At 51.9% G+C, this 14,156-nt stretch overlaps 1 protein-coding gene and 1 non-coding gene across 4 annotated transcripts in view; one reads left to right on the top strand and one right to left on the bottom strand.

Moving 5' to 3' along the window:
* Positions 1–361: 361 nt before the first annotated feature.
* Positions 362–14,156, bottom strand: part of PSME3IP1 (proteasome activator subunit 3 interacting protein 1) — a 37,982-nt gene continuing 24,187 nt past the window's right edge. For all 3 annotated transcript variants that reach the window (XM_055145184.1, XM_004600646.2, XM_055145183.1), the window contains exons 6-7: positions 7,044–7,108; positions 362–711 (exon numbers count right to left, since the gene is read on the bottom strand). In XM_055145184.1, coding sequence (XP_055001159.1) covers positions 494–711; positions 7,044–7,108 — 283 coding nt within the window. In that variant the 3' untranslated portion in view covers positions 362–493. The remainder of the gene's footprint in view (positions 712–7,043; positions 7,109–14,156) is intronic.
* LOC129406952 (U6 spliceosomal RNA) lies at positions 8,842–8,947 on the top strand. The gene has a single exon (XR_008631359.1). It is a non-coding gene; the product is annotated as a U6 spliceosomal RNA (small nuclear RNA).

Raw genomic sequence — 14,156 nt, 5'->3', positions numbered from 1 at the left:
AGTTAAGGTGCGTGTCTGGCGTGTGGCTGACCCGGAGGGGCTCCTCCGACCCCGGCCAGGAGCCCTGAGAAACCCCCAAAGAGACGAGGGAGAGAGAAGCACACTGCGAGTGACGGGTTCGGAGGGACGTGGTGCCGCCTCATCTCCTGCAGCGGCCAGCAGCCCCGCCCCCGCGCCCAGGCTCGATGGTGCCACGGTGCCCTAGGGGCAAGCGGCCTCATGCCTCTGGACGGAAAGTCAGAATCGGACCCACAACCGCCCCGTGCGTCTGTGTGCGAGGCACGAGGCGAAGCCCACCCCCGGGAGGGGTGTCCCAGCGTGGGCGAGGGGCAGGCGGGAAGAGGAATCAACACCAGCCGGGCTGAGTGGAGTCGGGCACGTTTAACGACGAGGGTCACAAGGCCACGGCGCCCACGGGGAGCAGGCCCGGAGCCGCCGGAGGCTGGGGGGAACGGTGCCCGCGGGCCGCTGGCCAGTCCGGGGCCCACGGGGGCTAGGGGGCCTCCAGGAAGGTGTTGGTGCGGAAGATGGAGGAGACGATCTTGCCGGTGGCGTTGATGGTGCCCTCGCTGTCGGAGCTGGACTCGGAGTCGCTGCTGCCCGAGTAGGCGCCCAGGCCCGGGAGGATGCCGATGCAGACGGCCGCGGACGGGCAGTGGATGGAGGGGCCGCTCAGGGACGGGCCGCTCAGCGCCATGCAGGGGGCGGCCTCTGCAAGAGAGGGGCGAGGGCGTCACCGGGTGCTGGGAGGGCAGCAGACCGCCCCTCTGCCCGGCCGCCTGACCCGCCCGACCCACCTGACCCACTGCAGCGCCCAGAGAACTGCAGGCCCGGGCGAGGTACAGTTTAAGACGAGGCCACCGAGAAGCTGGTTTTTCACAGTCTGTTTTGGTTTGGGGGCCACACCCGGCAGTGCTCAGGGCTGACTCCCAGCTCTGTGCTCAGGGATCACTCCAGGCAGAGCTTGGGGCCCACACCTGGGGGGCTCCGGGCCGGGTCTGGGTGTGCTGTGTGCAAGGCGTGCAACCTACCCACGGCGCCATCTCTCCAGTCCTCTCGGGAACCCACAGTCACTCTTCTACCGAGGGACCCAAAGCCTCCGTCTGAACACAGGAGGCCACAGGGAGGGGACAAGTCCACTTCAGCCCACGGTGGCCCCTTCTCGGGGTTCCCAGCCCTCCTGATCCCCGCCACAGTCCAGCCCCCCTCCTCCTGATGAAGAAAGTCAGATTACTTGGCTTCGGCGGAAGCCACTTAGAAGCCATCAACTCAATCTGAATCAAAAGATCACGCAAGAGGATAACAGAGCTCGGCGCAGAGCCAGTTCCAGTTCAGATCTGTGTCGGGCTGACGGGCAAATTACCTTGCCGTGTTTCGACTAAATAGACGCGTGCTTCTTACATAAATGTGGAAAAGATCCATGGTTCCAAGTACATGAGATCAGGAGAAAGGGGGAAAAAAAATACACCCCAGGGGCTGGAGCAATAGCACAGCGGGTAGGGCGTTTGCCTTGCACGCGGCCGACCCGGGTTCGATTACCAGCATCCCATATGGTCCCCTGAGCACCGCCAGGAGTAACTCCTGAGTGCAAAGCCAGGAGGTAACCCTTGTGCATTGCCAGGTGTGACCCAAAAAGCAAAAAAAAAAAAAAAACCCACCCAGGGCGAAGTTAAGGATGAGGCAGAGGCCAGCACGGTGAGGCCGGGGTCCCGCCTCTCTGGCTCCCAGGACGTTCTTACACAGAGAGAAGCAAAAGGAGGGCTCACGCCGGCACACGGCAGCGCCCGTGAGAGCCAGCGACAAGACAGGAGGGTGGATCCAGGGGCCTCACAGGGTCTGCGGGAGGCCTGGTGCCAGCCCAACAGTCCCCTGGGGACTCGGGATTAACCCCAAGCCAACGAAAGAAGCAAAAGAACTTTGTCATTATTATTTATTTTTTTGGGGGAGTCACACCTGGATGGAAAGGGGGAAGGGAAAGAGAATTTCAAAATAAGGAAATAGGGGCGGAAGAGACAGTGTGGCGGGCAAGGTGCTCGCCTGGCATGTGGCGGGACGAGGGTGACCTCTGGCACCCCACATGATTCCCTGAGCCCGCCAGGATCGATTCATGTGTGCTGGGCCAGGAGTAAGCCCTGGCACTGGGCGTGGCCCCCAAACCAAAAATGAGTAATAATCATAAAAATAGCCATAAAGAAAGTAGGGCTGGCGTGACCGTACAGGGGTTAGGGGCTTGCCTGGCACGTAAGCCAAGGTTACAATGTGTCAATACTTGGCACCACTTATGGTCCCCAAGTCCCATCAAGAGTGACCTCTGAGACTAGCACACATCCAAAAGAACAAAAGCAACCGCTGTTGGAGAGGATGTGGGGAGAAAGGGACCCTTCTTCACTGCTGGTGGGAATGCCGACTGGTTCAGCCCTTCTGGAAAACAATATGGACGACTCTCAAAAAATTAGATATTGAATTCCCATTTGACCCAGCAATACCACTGCTGGGAATATATCCCAGAGAGGCAAAAAAGTACAATCGAAACAACATCTGCACATGTATGTTCATCGCAGCACTGTTTACAATAGCCAGAATCTGGAAAAAACCCGAATGCCCCAGAACGGATGACTGGTTGAGGAAACTTTGGTACATCTATACAATGGAATACTATGCAGCTGTTAGAAAAAAGGAGGTCAAGAATTTTGTAGTCAAGTGGATGGGCATGAAAAGTTTCATGCTGAGTGAAATGAGTCAGAAAGAGAGAGACAGACATAGAAAGATTGCACTCATCTAGGGTATATAGAATAACAGAGTGGGAGACTAACACCCAAGAACTGTAGAAATAAGTACCAGGAGGTTGACTCCATGGCTTCGAGGCTGGCCTCACGTTCCGGGGAAAGGTCAACTCAGAGAAGCGATCACCAACTACATTGTAGTCGAAGGCCATGTGGGGGAAGGGAGTTGCGGGCTGAATGAGGGCTAGAGACTGAGCACAGCGGCCACTCAACACCTTTATTGCAAACCACAACAGCTAATTAGAGAGAGAAAACAGAAGGGAATGCCTTGCCACAGTGGCAGGGTGGGGTGGGGGGGAGATGGGATTGGGGAGGGTGGGAGGGACACTGGGTTTACGGGTGGTGGAGAATGGGCACTGGTGAAGGGATGGGTTCCCAAACTTTGTATGAGGGAAGTATAAGCACAAAAGTGTATAAATCTGTAACTGTACCCTCACGGTGATTCTCTAATTAAAAATAAATAAATTAAAAAAAAAATAAAAAAAAAAATAAAACTTTTCTAAAACTTAAAAAAAAAAAAGAATTATAGTAATTATAAGACTTTATATTTTCAGAGTAAATATATGATATTTCTTGAATTTAAAAAAAAAAAAAAAAAGAGTGACCTCTGAGCACAAAACGACTCGAATGGCTCCTGAGAACTACTGGGTGTGGTCCAAATACACCCCCTGCCCCGCCAAATAAATGTGTGAGTTAGAAAGAACCTAAAATTAAACTAAAAATATTACATAAACTAAAAAATAAGGGCGTAAACTATAAATAAATTAAAAATAAACTTGAGAATATATAAGGCTAAGAATCAGTGGCCACCTAAGGTCACTTACTTACTCAGGAAGGCAAGTCATTTTGTTAACTATTTCAGGTGTGAACTGAATCTCAGGGTCTACCTTAGGATCAAGTCCAGAGGAGCGATGGAGCCTAGAGGCGGACGAAGGGGAGGAGGGGGACCAGCCACAGAAATGTGACCGAGGGATCCGGAGCACTGTGAGATGTGCAGTTCAAGCAAAAACCCCAAACCCCTAATTATCTCGGAAGTTTCATAAAGGAGATGAAAGCCCTGACAGATTCCCTCCCAAAAGCTGCTCACTGTCCACAGAGAACAAAACGGTGCCCTCTGATCTCGCCCGCTTGGCGGAGCTTCCTGCCAACCCCTGCATTTGCAGGACGGGCCACATTGTCACACCAAATTACGAACACCGAAAATTACGAACAGAGAATGTGCTGGGGAGGCAGACAGATGCGTGACTGGAGAGCAAATGGGGCTGGCCTGTGCATTTACGGCTCGTGCTGGGGTGAGAGCCGGCGGTGGGGGACAGGCGAGTGCGCTGGGACCCGGGCCCGAGCGGACAGAGCCCTCGCTGCCCAGGACTGAAGCTTCAGGGGATGTTCTTCTTGCAGGGCCTCAGCTCGCAGCAAAAAGAGGATTTTTCCCGCTCAGCTTTTGCTAAGGATGAAGAGGCTGAAGCTGGACAGACGTTCAGGAGATAAGGCGCTGGCCCCGCGCCTGCTCAGATCCTCTGCACCACACGCCGGCCCCCAAACAGGGCCAGGAATAGCCCTGAGCACTGCCCCCCGCCTTGCCCCACACTCCAGAGAATGAAGGTATAGAAAAGGGAGTTCAGAATGACAAAAAGATGGTCTGAAAGGGGGTCTGCCTGAAATAGCAGTTCTCATTTCCATGCACTGGTGCAAAGGGTTCCCATAAAGTTAAATTAAACAGCTGGATTCAGAGCTATTAGTTAACTAGCAGAAATATTAATACTTCAGATCTCTCTCTCCCCATCACCCTCACTCCAATTCATTCCCGGCACCCCCTGTGGTCCCCTGAGCCCACCAGGAGTGATCCCTGTCAGGAGTAAGTCCTGCGAACTGACGGGTGTGGTCCAAAAACCAAAATTAAAAAAGAAAAAAGAAAAATAGTTGTTTATGTATTACAAATATATATATGTGGGGCTGGAGCGATAGCACAGCGGGTAGGGCATTTGCCTTGCACGCGGCTGACCTGGGTTCAATTCCCAGCATTCCATATGGTCCCCCGAGCACTGCCAGGAGGAATTCCTGAGTGCAGAGCCAGGAGTAAACCCTGAGCATTGCTGGATGTGACCCAAAAAGCAAAAACAAAAAACAAATATATATATCTACATATATCTCCTTCCAGACCTAACAGCTCTTATTTCTAAGTATGGAACCTGATATATTTGTGAATATGAGAAATGATGCATGCTTAGGGTTATTTAGAGAACCATAACAGAATCATGGGAAAATATAAATATTCAACAATAACGAGCGGGGCGACTATTCCGCGGCCTAACCAATGGAACTCTGCAGAGCCTCGAGCAAGCACGAAGCTCTTTACGCAATGATTCCCAAGGAATAACAAGTAGCTAGTGAGCAGATCATGTTATTAAAAATAGTAATAATAATTACAAAAGCACAAAAACACGGAAGTATCTGTGCCAAAATATAAAAAAGAAACAAGCCCAAATCCACCTGCCTCTCAGAAGCGTGAGCTGTGACTGCCAAGGCGCGAGACCCGGGCGTATAGGACACGCGGGGAGCGATCAGTCACCGAGAGCACGGGAGGGTCCCACGGGGCAGACACAGGCCCGGCTTCTTCACGAACCAAATACAAAAGGGAAAGCGAAAATAAGCTCGGAAGGAAGAGCTCACTAGTTTAAGGGAACGTACGCCTTATGAGCCTGCTGCTAAGACGCCACCAAATGGCAGCGTGCCCACGTGACTGGCAGACCTGACTCCTATGAGCACCCAGGGGCCGCCCGTGCAAGGCAAGTGCAGCAACTCTGTACGAGCTCTCTGGCCCATTATGAAACATTTAAAAAAAATACTGTATTTGTAATTATGCACATATAGATGCATATCTTTGGACAGATACATAAGAAACACAGAATACCAATTTTCCTCTAGAAAGAAAAATTGAACAAAAGATTTTTAGTAGAAGGGACACTGCAGAATGCTCTTTTTTTTTTTCGGGGGGGGGGGGGTAGAGCCCTCTCAAGCACTGATGCAGGGGAGGGCCGGGGCCCCTTTGGACCAGGTGCGGCAACTCAGGGCTTAGGCCTGGGTCCAGTGCAGTGTGGGGACCCATGTGCCCTGGCGGTGCTAAGGGAACCCTAGGGCACACTCGCAAGTGCTGAGGGATGACCGTCCCTTCTTTAGGGTGGTGGGAGCACACCCTGCGGTGCTCGGGGACCGAACCCAGGTCTCTGGCATGCACCACATGTGTGCAGTGTCTTCCAGCCCAGGTCTCCTTCCTGAAGCAGACTCGAGGGCTGGGAGAGAGCCCAGTAGGCTGGAGGGTCTGCCTGGCACGCAGGAGCCAGGGCTTAGTCCCCCAGCACTGTTGATCCCGAGCACTGCCAGGAGTGCCACCCAAGCACCGAGCAGGGAAAAGCCCCTAAACACCGCTGGGCATGACCCCAAAACAACAACAACAACAACAAAAGCAGGGGCTGGAGTGATAGCACAACGGAGCACAGCCAGGGGTAATTCCTGAGTGCAGAGCCAGAAGTGACCCCTGTGCATCGCCAGGTGTGACCCAAAAAGAAAAACAACAACAACAAAAAAACCCCCAAAAAGCAGATTTTACAGCAAAAGGATATCGCCACTAGGCCACCATTCAGGGTGCTTAGTAGAGGAAAATCTGGGTTTGTTGGTGACCCATTATGTTTATTTAGCACAATCCCACGGAGAGGCCAGGGCGGAGCCCAAAACATTCTTCTGTTCCTTTCCCTGGGAACACTCAACCTTCGCTTACAACTTTGCGCAACTTAACACCGAGCCAGATTGCAGAGCGTTAAGAGTAAACGGCACCGAAAGCGTTCTCCCTCCTGGAGACCGTCTCGGGCACCACGGGTCACTGCACCCCAGCCACCGCACAGGCAGGCACTCTGCTTCTCACCGGGAGCAAGCCAGGGGAAATCAAGAAACGTGACCTCGGGGGGAGACAGAGATAAACTCTGGAAACGGAGATGACGGGCGCAGGTCTGGGCTCCGGGCGCCCTCCGGGAGGAACACGGCGTCACTTGTCCGTCCCTCGGAGGGTTTCCAACACACCTGCAGGGGAGCCCACACGTTCTTGGGCACAAATGCTGCCGCGGCTCATACAACGATCTGTTAAGTGCAGTGCCCGGAGGCTCGCCTGGAGATGGAAGCCTCTCGTGGGGGATGCAGTGCAGTCCCCCCCGGCGACTGTGGGTCTGCGGGGCAGGGGGAGAGAGGGAGGAGCGAAGCGCCACCCACCTGGGTTCTTGTCTTCTGGGTCCGGGTCTGATTTCAGCCTTTTCACACAGTTGCTGCTCTCTGTGCTGTAACAGAAAACACGGCGGCTTAGGCGTGGGCAGCAGGGCCCGGGCGGCCTGGAGTGAACGGGACTGGACTCTCGGACCCCAAATTCCCTCCGGCTGACTGTCCCCTGACCCCGTGAAGGGGTGACAGGCTTCATCTTCACGTATCATCTGAGCTCTGGGTTCTTCGGGGTCCCGGTCAATCCCTCGGGTGGGAATAGCAGATGGATTTCAAGAATCACCAGCCATGCTCACCATGACAAAAAAAAAAATCTAGCTGTTATGAAAGCTGTTATTAAATATTTTTCGTTATTTAAAAAAACTTTAAGTTGCGGCGTTAAACGTGATTGACTAAGGCCTTGGACAGTAGCAGCACGCGTAGGAAGACAGGGTGATGGGAGCTAAAAGCTCTCAGTCTATATAATTTTGTAGTGAAGTAAAAACAGTTATTTACTTTGGGTTCTGCTAAGTATACTTAGTAAATTGCAAGGCTAGATACTAAAAGAGATAAAATACATAAATCTAAGTTTCATCTGAGTTTTGGAGCGATAGCACAGCGGTAGGGCTTTCGCCTTTCACGTGGCCGACCCGAGTTCGATTCCTCCGCCCCTCTCGGAGAGCCCGACAAGCTACCGAGACTATCTAGCCCGCATGGCAGAGCCTGGCAAGGTACCCGTGGCGTATTGGATATGCCAAAGACAGTAACAATAAGTCTCTCAATGAGAGACGTTACTGGTGCCCACTCGAACAAATCGATGAGCAACGGGATGACAGTGACAGTGACTGACTGAAAAACAAAAATACAAGGGAAAATATTTTAAGTGACAAGGCAAGTAAGAGTAAGAACTACAGGCGCTAGAGCGATAGCACAGCGGGTAGGGCATTTGCCTTGCATGCGGCTGACCTGGGTTCAATTCCCAGCATCCTATATGGTCCCCTAAGCACTGCCAGGGGTGATTCCTGAGTGCAGAGCCTGGAGTAACCCCTGAGCATTGCCCAGTGTGACCCAAAAACAAAAACAAGAACAACAACAACAAAAAAGAACAGGAACTACATCAGAGAGAGGCAGAGAAAGACAGAGAGAGAACTACACCATAAATTCTGACAAATCTACAGCCAAATGAATTTCAAACCATCAGTGAGACACACCTAAAAATGTCACAAAAGTAAACAAAAACACCCCATAGAAAGAACAGCAGAGTGGGGGCGGGGAGAGCGCGAGCAGGGCTAGAACCCATGGTCCGCACGTGTCCGCACGTGTGAGCCCCTGAGTGGGTGTCCAGCACTGTACCCTGCTCCACAGAACCGCTGGGTGGGACCCGGGCACTGAACCAGCAGGCCCCCAAGCCCGGATTAGACCCACAACACCCGGGATCACTGGGAACCGCCCTTGGTCACCCCTGACCCCCTCTAAGCACCGCTGAGGCCCCCGAACTAACAAACGCACAGAGAGAGAATGGGAAAATATTCAGCAAGGCGAGCGCTAAAGAGGGCGGCACGCCTCTCCGGTAGGGGGAACCGGAGCCTGGCGAGAGAAACAGATGGTCACTTCCCGAGGAAACAAAGCTCGATTCACTGTGTAGAAACCACAATTTGGGGCGTCAGGTCTCTAGAGAGCTCTGGAGAGAAACCAAGAGAGCACGGCGACAGAGAGGGCGCGTTCAAACCAACTTCTCTCGAACACAGACTGAGCAAGAAGACAAACACGTCAAGATACAGGAGAGCAAAACACTATAAAAACAACAACAAGTGTTGTGCTCACTTCGGCAGCACATATACTAAAATTGGAATGATAAAGAGAAGATTAGCATGGCCTCTGCGCAAGGATGACAGGCAAATTCTGAAGCGTCCCATATTTAAACAAACAAACAAACAAACACAAGTGAAGCGAGATGAATAAAGACACAGACAAACAACCCAGTTACTGAGCTTGCTTTGTTGTGCCTACACAGAAACTCAAAGTCAGACACAAATTCTCAAAGCTCGCTTGCAGGGTCACAAAAATCCACTTCAAGAATGGGTTACGGGGGCTGGGGCGATAGCACAGCGGATAGGGCGTTTGCCTTGCACATGGCTGGCCGTATTTGATCCCCGGCATCCCATATGGTCCCCCAACCACCAGCAGGAGTAATTCCTGAGCATCACCGAGTGTGACCCCAAGCAGTGCCAGGAGGAATTCCTAAGTGCAGAGCCAGGAGCAAAAAAAGCAAAAGCCAAAAAAAAAAAAAAAAAAAACCGAGTCATGGGTCATGAGGGGCCAGAGTGATAGTACAGTGGGGATGGCGTTTGCCTTGCACACGGCCGACCCGTAATTGATCCTCGGCATCCCATATGGTCCCCCAAACACCAACAGGAGTAATTCCTGAGCATCACCAGGTGTGAGCCAACCCCCCTCCAATAAAAAAGAACTGGTCATGAAATGAGTTCATGGCCCACTAAAGTCATCTCGGAAGAATCTCGGTACACAGAAGCCACATCACACTTAAGGTAGATATCAGTTTGAAAAAAATAAGGTCATGATCATATTTTAGATCATATTTTATCTCTAAGACCATCAAGACTCAGAAGTTTATTTTATAGACACTGAGGCACCAGTATTACAAAACATACGGGGGGGGGGGGGCAATGTTCATCTTGGAAAGAATGTAGCATGGGTCCATGACTTCGAGGTTTATAAACTCTGGAAATGTTTCTGATTCGTAAGTCAATGACAGCCACTGGGCATTAATACTAAAGTTGGAAACGTACATATGAGGGATGAAAGCGGAGGAAAGTTTATAGTTTTGGATGCTTGTAACTGAAAAAAGCATGGACTTCATGATGACTTAAACAAATATCCGAGAATAAAATTTTAAGCCAAGACTACCCTAAAGAAGATACTGACAAAATAAAGAACAGAAATAAGTGAAATAGAAAAAAATAGGGGGAAGCAAGTCCAAAAGAGTTTGAAAGGACTAACACATGACGGCTTATGAAGCAAGTCAAAATAAGAATAAAAATAATCGATATCCGAGATAAAAATGGGCACAATTAGAGGACAGCAATAAAAGAACATGACCAACTTTAGCTAATGTATCTGAAATGAGACAAAATGGATAAATCGTCAGAAAATATCATTAAAACTGACTAAAAGTAAAAAAAAAATTCAGCAGTTATCAGAGTGATAATACCAGTGGGCAAGGTGCTGGCCTGGCCTGTAGCCGACCTGGGTTCATCGCCCAGCGCCCCACCCCCGAGTGCAGAGCCCTGAGCCCCGTCAGGCGGGGCCCCTCCACCCTGACCAAGTCCAGCAGTGAGAAATAGGTGATACTTCACAGCATTGCTGGCCTTGACACATTAGAAAAATCTGTGAGTTAAATTTTGTTTATCATAACAGAGAGTAAAGAACTGTTTTACCAGTAAAAATGCAGGGTGAAATTGTATTTAGCAATTCTTGGACAAACACATATATATAAATCTTTTTTTTTCCGGGGGGGGGGGGGTGGCGGTGCTCAGGGCTTACTCCTAGCTCTGTGCTCAGCACTGACTCCTGATAGGGCTCGTGGTGCAGTGGATCAAACATGCACGGCAGGCCCCTTACCCACTGCAGTGGTTCCATCTCTCTGCCTCCCCCAAATCTTTTTTTTTTTTCCTTTTTGGTTCACACCCGGTGATGCACAGAGGTTGTTATTCCTGGCTCTGCACTCAGGAATTACTCTTGGCAGTGCTCAGGGGACCATATGGGATGCTGGGAATCGAACCTGGGTCAGCTGAATGCAAGGCAAACGCCCTATCCTCGATGGTATTGCTCCAGCCCCCAGCCCCAAATCTTTTAACAAACTACAAACAGAATTTTAGTTTTGCTTAGCTAACTCCAGGAAAGACTGTGGTAAAACAGAAAACCACCAGGTCTTGGTTCTCTCACAGGCACCTGATGGTATCCGGCCATTCCCAACGCCCAGGCGTGCTGTGCTCAGAGTGCTGGGAGAGAAGGAAGCGGATGCCGTCTCTCCTCTCGCAGACTCCCGATGCCTTTCCTTGCCCAGAAGTCCCAGGCTTCTGCTATCAGAGGGGAGTGCTGGAGTGAGCAGAGGGCGTGGGGGGGCGGGACTTCCTGCTGAAAGATTCCCACGGAACAGGTGCAGTGAGCAGCCGGGAGCCCTGCTTGGGCACCCTCGGGAGACACCACGGGACACAGCGTGGGAGAGGATCCAACAGGCAACCCTGCAGCTCTGAACTCTCTGGAGCATCCTATCTCTCTGCAATTAAATTTCTTTCTATCTGGGGCAGGGGTGGGGAAGCGGGGTCGGAGTTCAGCAAGTGGTTCTTTCTTGATGCTGAGAAAGTCATAAGCATTTGGAACAGCATTTTATTTTATTTTACTTTTGCTTTTTTGGTCACACCCGGCAATGCATGGGGGTTACTCCTGGCTCTGCACGCAGGAATTACTCCTGGCGGTGCTCGGGGGACCAAATGGGAGGCCGAGATTGAACCTGGTTGGTGGCGTGCAAGGAAAAAGCCCTACCTGCTGTGCTATAGCTCCAGCCCCTCATTTGGTACAATATTGAAAGAGAAACGAAAGGTGTGCAGAATAACCTTTTCCCCCCTTCACTTTATTGGTAAGCCTACTCAATGCAGTGAAATAAGAAGGAATTCAAAGGCGTAAGGAAGGGGGCTATGGAGACGGCCCCGCCAAAGGGCTGGAGCGTCTGCTCTGCCTGCAGGAGCCCAAACTCAGTCCCAGAGAGCACGGGGGCAGGGGGGCCGCTGAGCACTGTGCTGGGAGAAGCCGCTGAGCACTGATGGCCGGCCCCCAAACCACCGTGAGCAAAAATGACAAAACAGGTGATGAGCAGACTGTTCATTTAGTAGGACACACATATGGCAAGTCCACACACAAGCTATTTCGGCTACATCAATTGCTAAGGAAATGCAGACCCCTACGAGCACACACTACCCTACAGAATCACCGTGCCACCATCTCTGTGCCTCCCACAGGGCAGCTCAAGCCACATGTGGCAAATGGACTTTTATTTTAAGGGGCTTCAGGGGGCCATCCTGAGCAGTGCTCAGGGGCTACTCCTGGCTCTGTGCTCAGGAATGACCCCTGACAGTGCCAGAGATTTGAACCAGGGTTGGCTGCATGGAAGGTAACTGCCTCCACTTCCTGGACTCTCTCTCCTGCCATGCAACTCAACATTTAAAATGTGCCTACGGTGGCTAAGGGACTAGATTAAAAAATGTTATTTTAATAGATAATCAGAGGTGGCCAACGGCTTACACGTTGGATAGCGCAGCTCTAAAGAAACACAAGTGGAGGGGCTGGAGCAATAGCACAGCGGGTAGGGCGTTTGCCTTGCACGCGGCCGACCCGGGTTCTAATCCCAGCATCCCATATGGTCCCCTGAGCACCACCAGGGGTAATTCCTGAGTGAAGAGCCAGGAGTAACCCCTGTGCATCGCCGGGTGTGACCCAAAAACCAAAAAAAAAAAAAAAAAAAAAAAAGAAACACAAGTGGAGAGACAGTACAGTTGGGAGGACACTTGCTTTGCATGTGATTAACCCTGGTTAGGTCCCTGACACCACATACGGTCCCCCTGAGCCCGCTAGGAGTGATCCCAGAGTCAGGAGTTAAGCCCTGAGCATGGCTGGGTGTGGCCCGAAAGTCAACAATAAATAAATAATGAATACATTACTGAAAACCAGCTCATATATGTGTGTGTGTGTGTGTGTGTGTGGGTATATAATTTTTAGAAAGTTCAAAAACATGCAAGCTGATATTCTGATTATGATGCCAAACCATACAAAACCTAAATTGGCCCAAACCCCCAGAATTAAAAGTAAACAAAGGGAAAGAATGACAAATTGGATTTGGGAGTGGTGTGAAGGCAGGGAGGCAGGGAGGGAACAAGCACAGAGGCTCGGAATGGCTCAGTGGAGACGGCGATGGGTCTGCAGGGGCGCTAATACATCCTGTTTCCTAACAGACACACACACACACCAGGCATCGGAATCATCCATGGAATTTAAAGAATTAGGCTCTGGGGGGCTCACTGCAGACTTACTGAATCAGAATCAGTGTCGGGCTGCAATCTGCAATATTAGCGAAGTCCCCAAAGGTCCTAATAAACCCAGCCTGGTAGATTGGTGGAAATCCTGCCCCGGAAGACTCATTTGTTGCTTTCCTACACAAAGCAACAATGATGCCATTTCCAAACCCAAGGAGGGTATGCGCATGTCGGCAACCACAGAAAGGAGCCAGCTTTTGAACGGCAATCCCAGGCCTACCGCAGGGAGGCAGTTATCCCCAGACCCTCCCTCCGCCAGCCAGCCGCAAGACACCCTCCGCCTACGGTGCCCTTCCTCGGTGTGGTCCAGTAAAAAGGACCCACGTTCAAATTCTGAAAGACACTGGGCCAGGCACCTGAGGGTCTGCGAAACCAGCGAGGAACCATGGCTCCAGGAGGCTTCGGCCGCCCGCCCGCCTGCCCGCCCGCCCGCCCTCCCTCCCGCCAGAGCACCAGGATGACATTTCTGCATGTGAGCAGCGTTCCCAGAACATCTGCTGCCCACGCTGAGCCAAACCACAGACTGCATCACTCCACGCCCTCCGGGACCCGAGGCTGCTTGCCAGGGCACTCATCGATTTGCCTAATAGACCCGGCTGCACTCGAACTGGACTTCATTTCGCCTTCGGTAGGGCCAGTCTCATCCAAACGACCAGAGTGAATCGCCGGGGCGCCTCTTCTGATTTAGAGAGGGAGGAGCCAACAGAGCAAAGGATTTTTCCAACCCCCTAGGCAGGGCCAGAGTGACACAGTACCCAGGGGTAAGGCAGCTTGCCTGGCAGCTGATCAGAGGTTCAAATCCCGGCACCCACAGACGGTGCCCCTACTGCCGCCGAGCCCCACCGGGAGCGACCCCTAAGTGCCGAGCCAGGAGGAAACCCTGGGCACTGCCAGGCGTGTCCCAGAAACAAACATCACATCCCTCGACCGGCTGCGACCCCGCCCCCAGGCTCCAGCCGCCCCAGCTACAATGCTCCTCGGCAGCCGCGTCCCTAGCTGGGATGCTCTCCGCCCGGCCAGC

This window comes from Sorex araneus, chromosome 8 (assembly GCF_027595985.1).
Source record: "Sorex araneus isolate mSorAra2 chromosome 8, mSorAra2.pri, whole genome shotgun sequence".
Taxonomy (NCBI): Eukaryota; Metazoa; Chordata; class Mammalia; order Eulipotyphla; family Soricidae; genus Sorex; species Sorex araneus.
The sequence above is the reverse complement of the archived record's forward strand: the minus strand, read 5'-3'. Positions and strand labels throughout refer to the sequence as shown.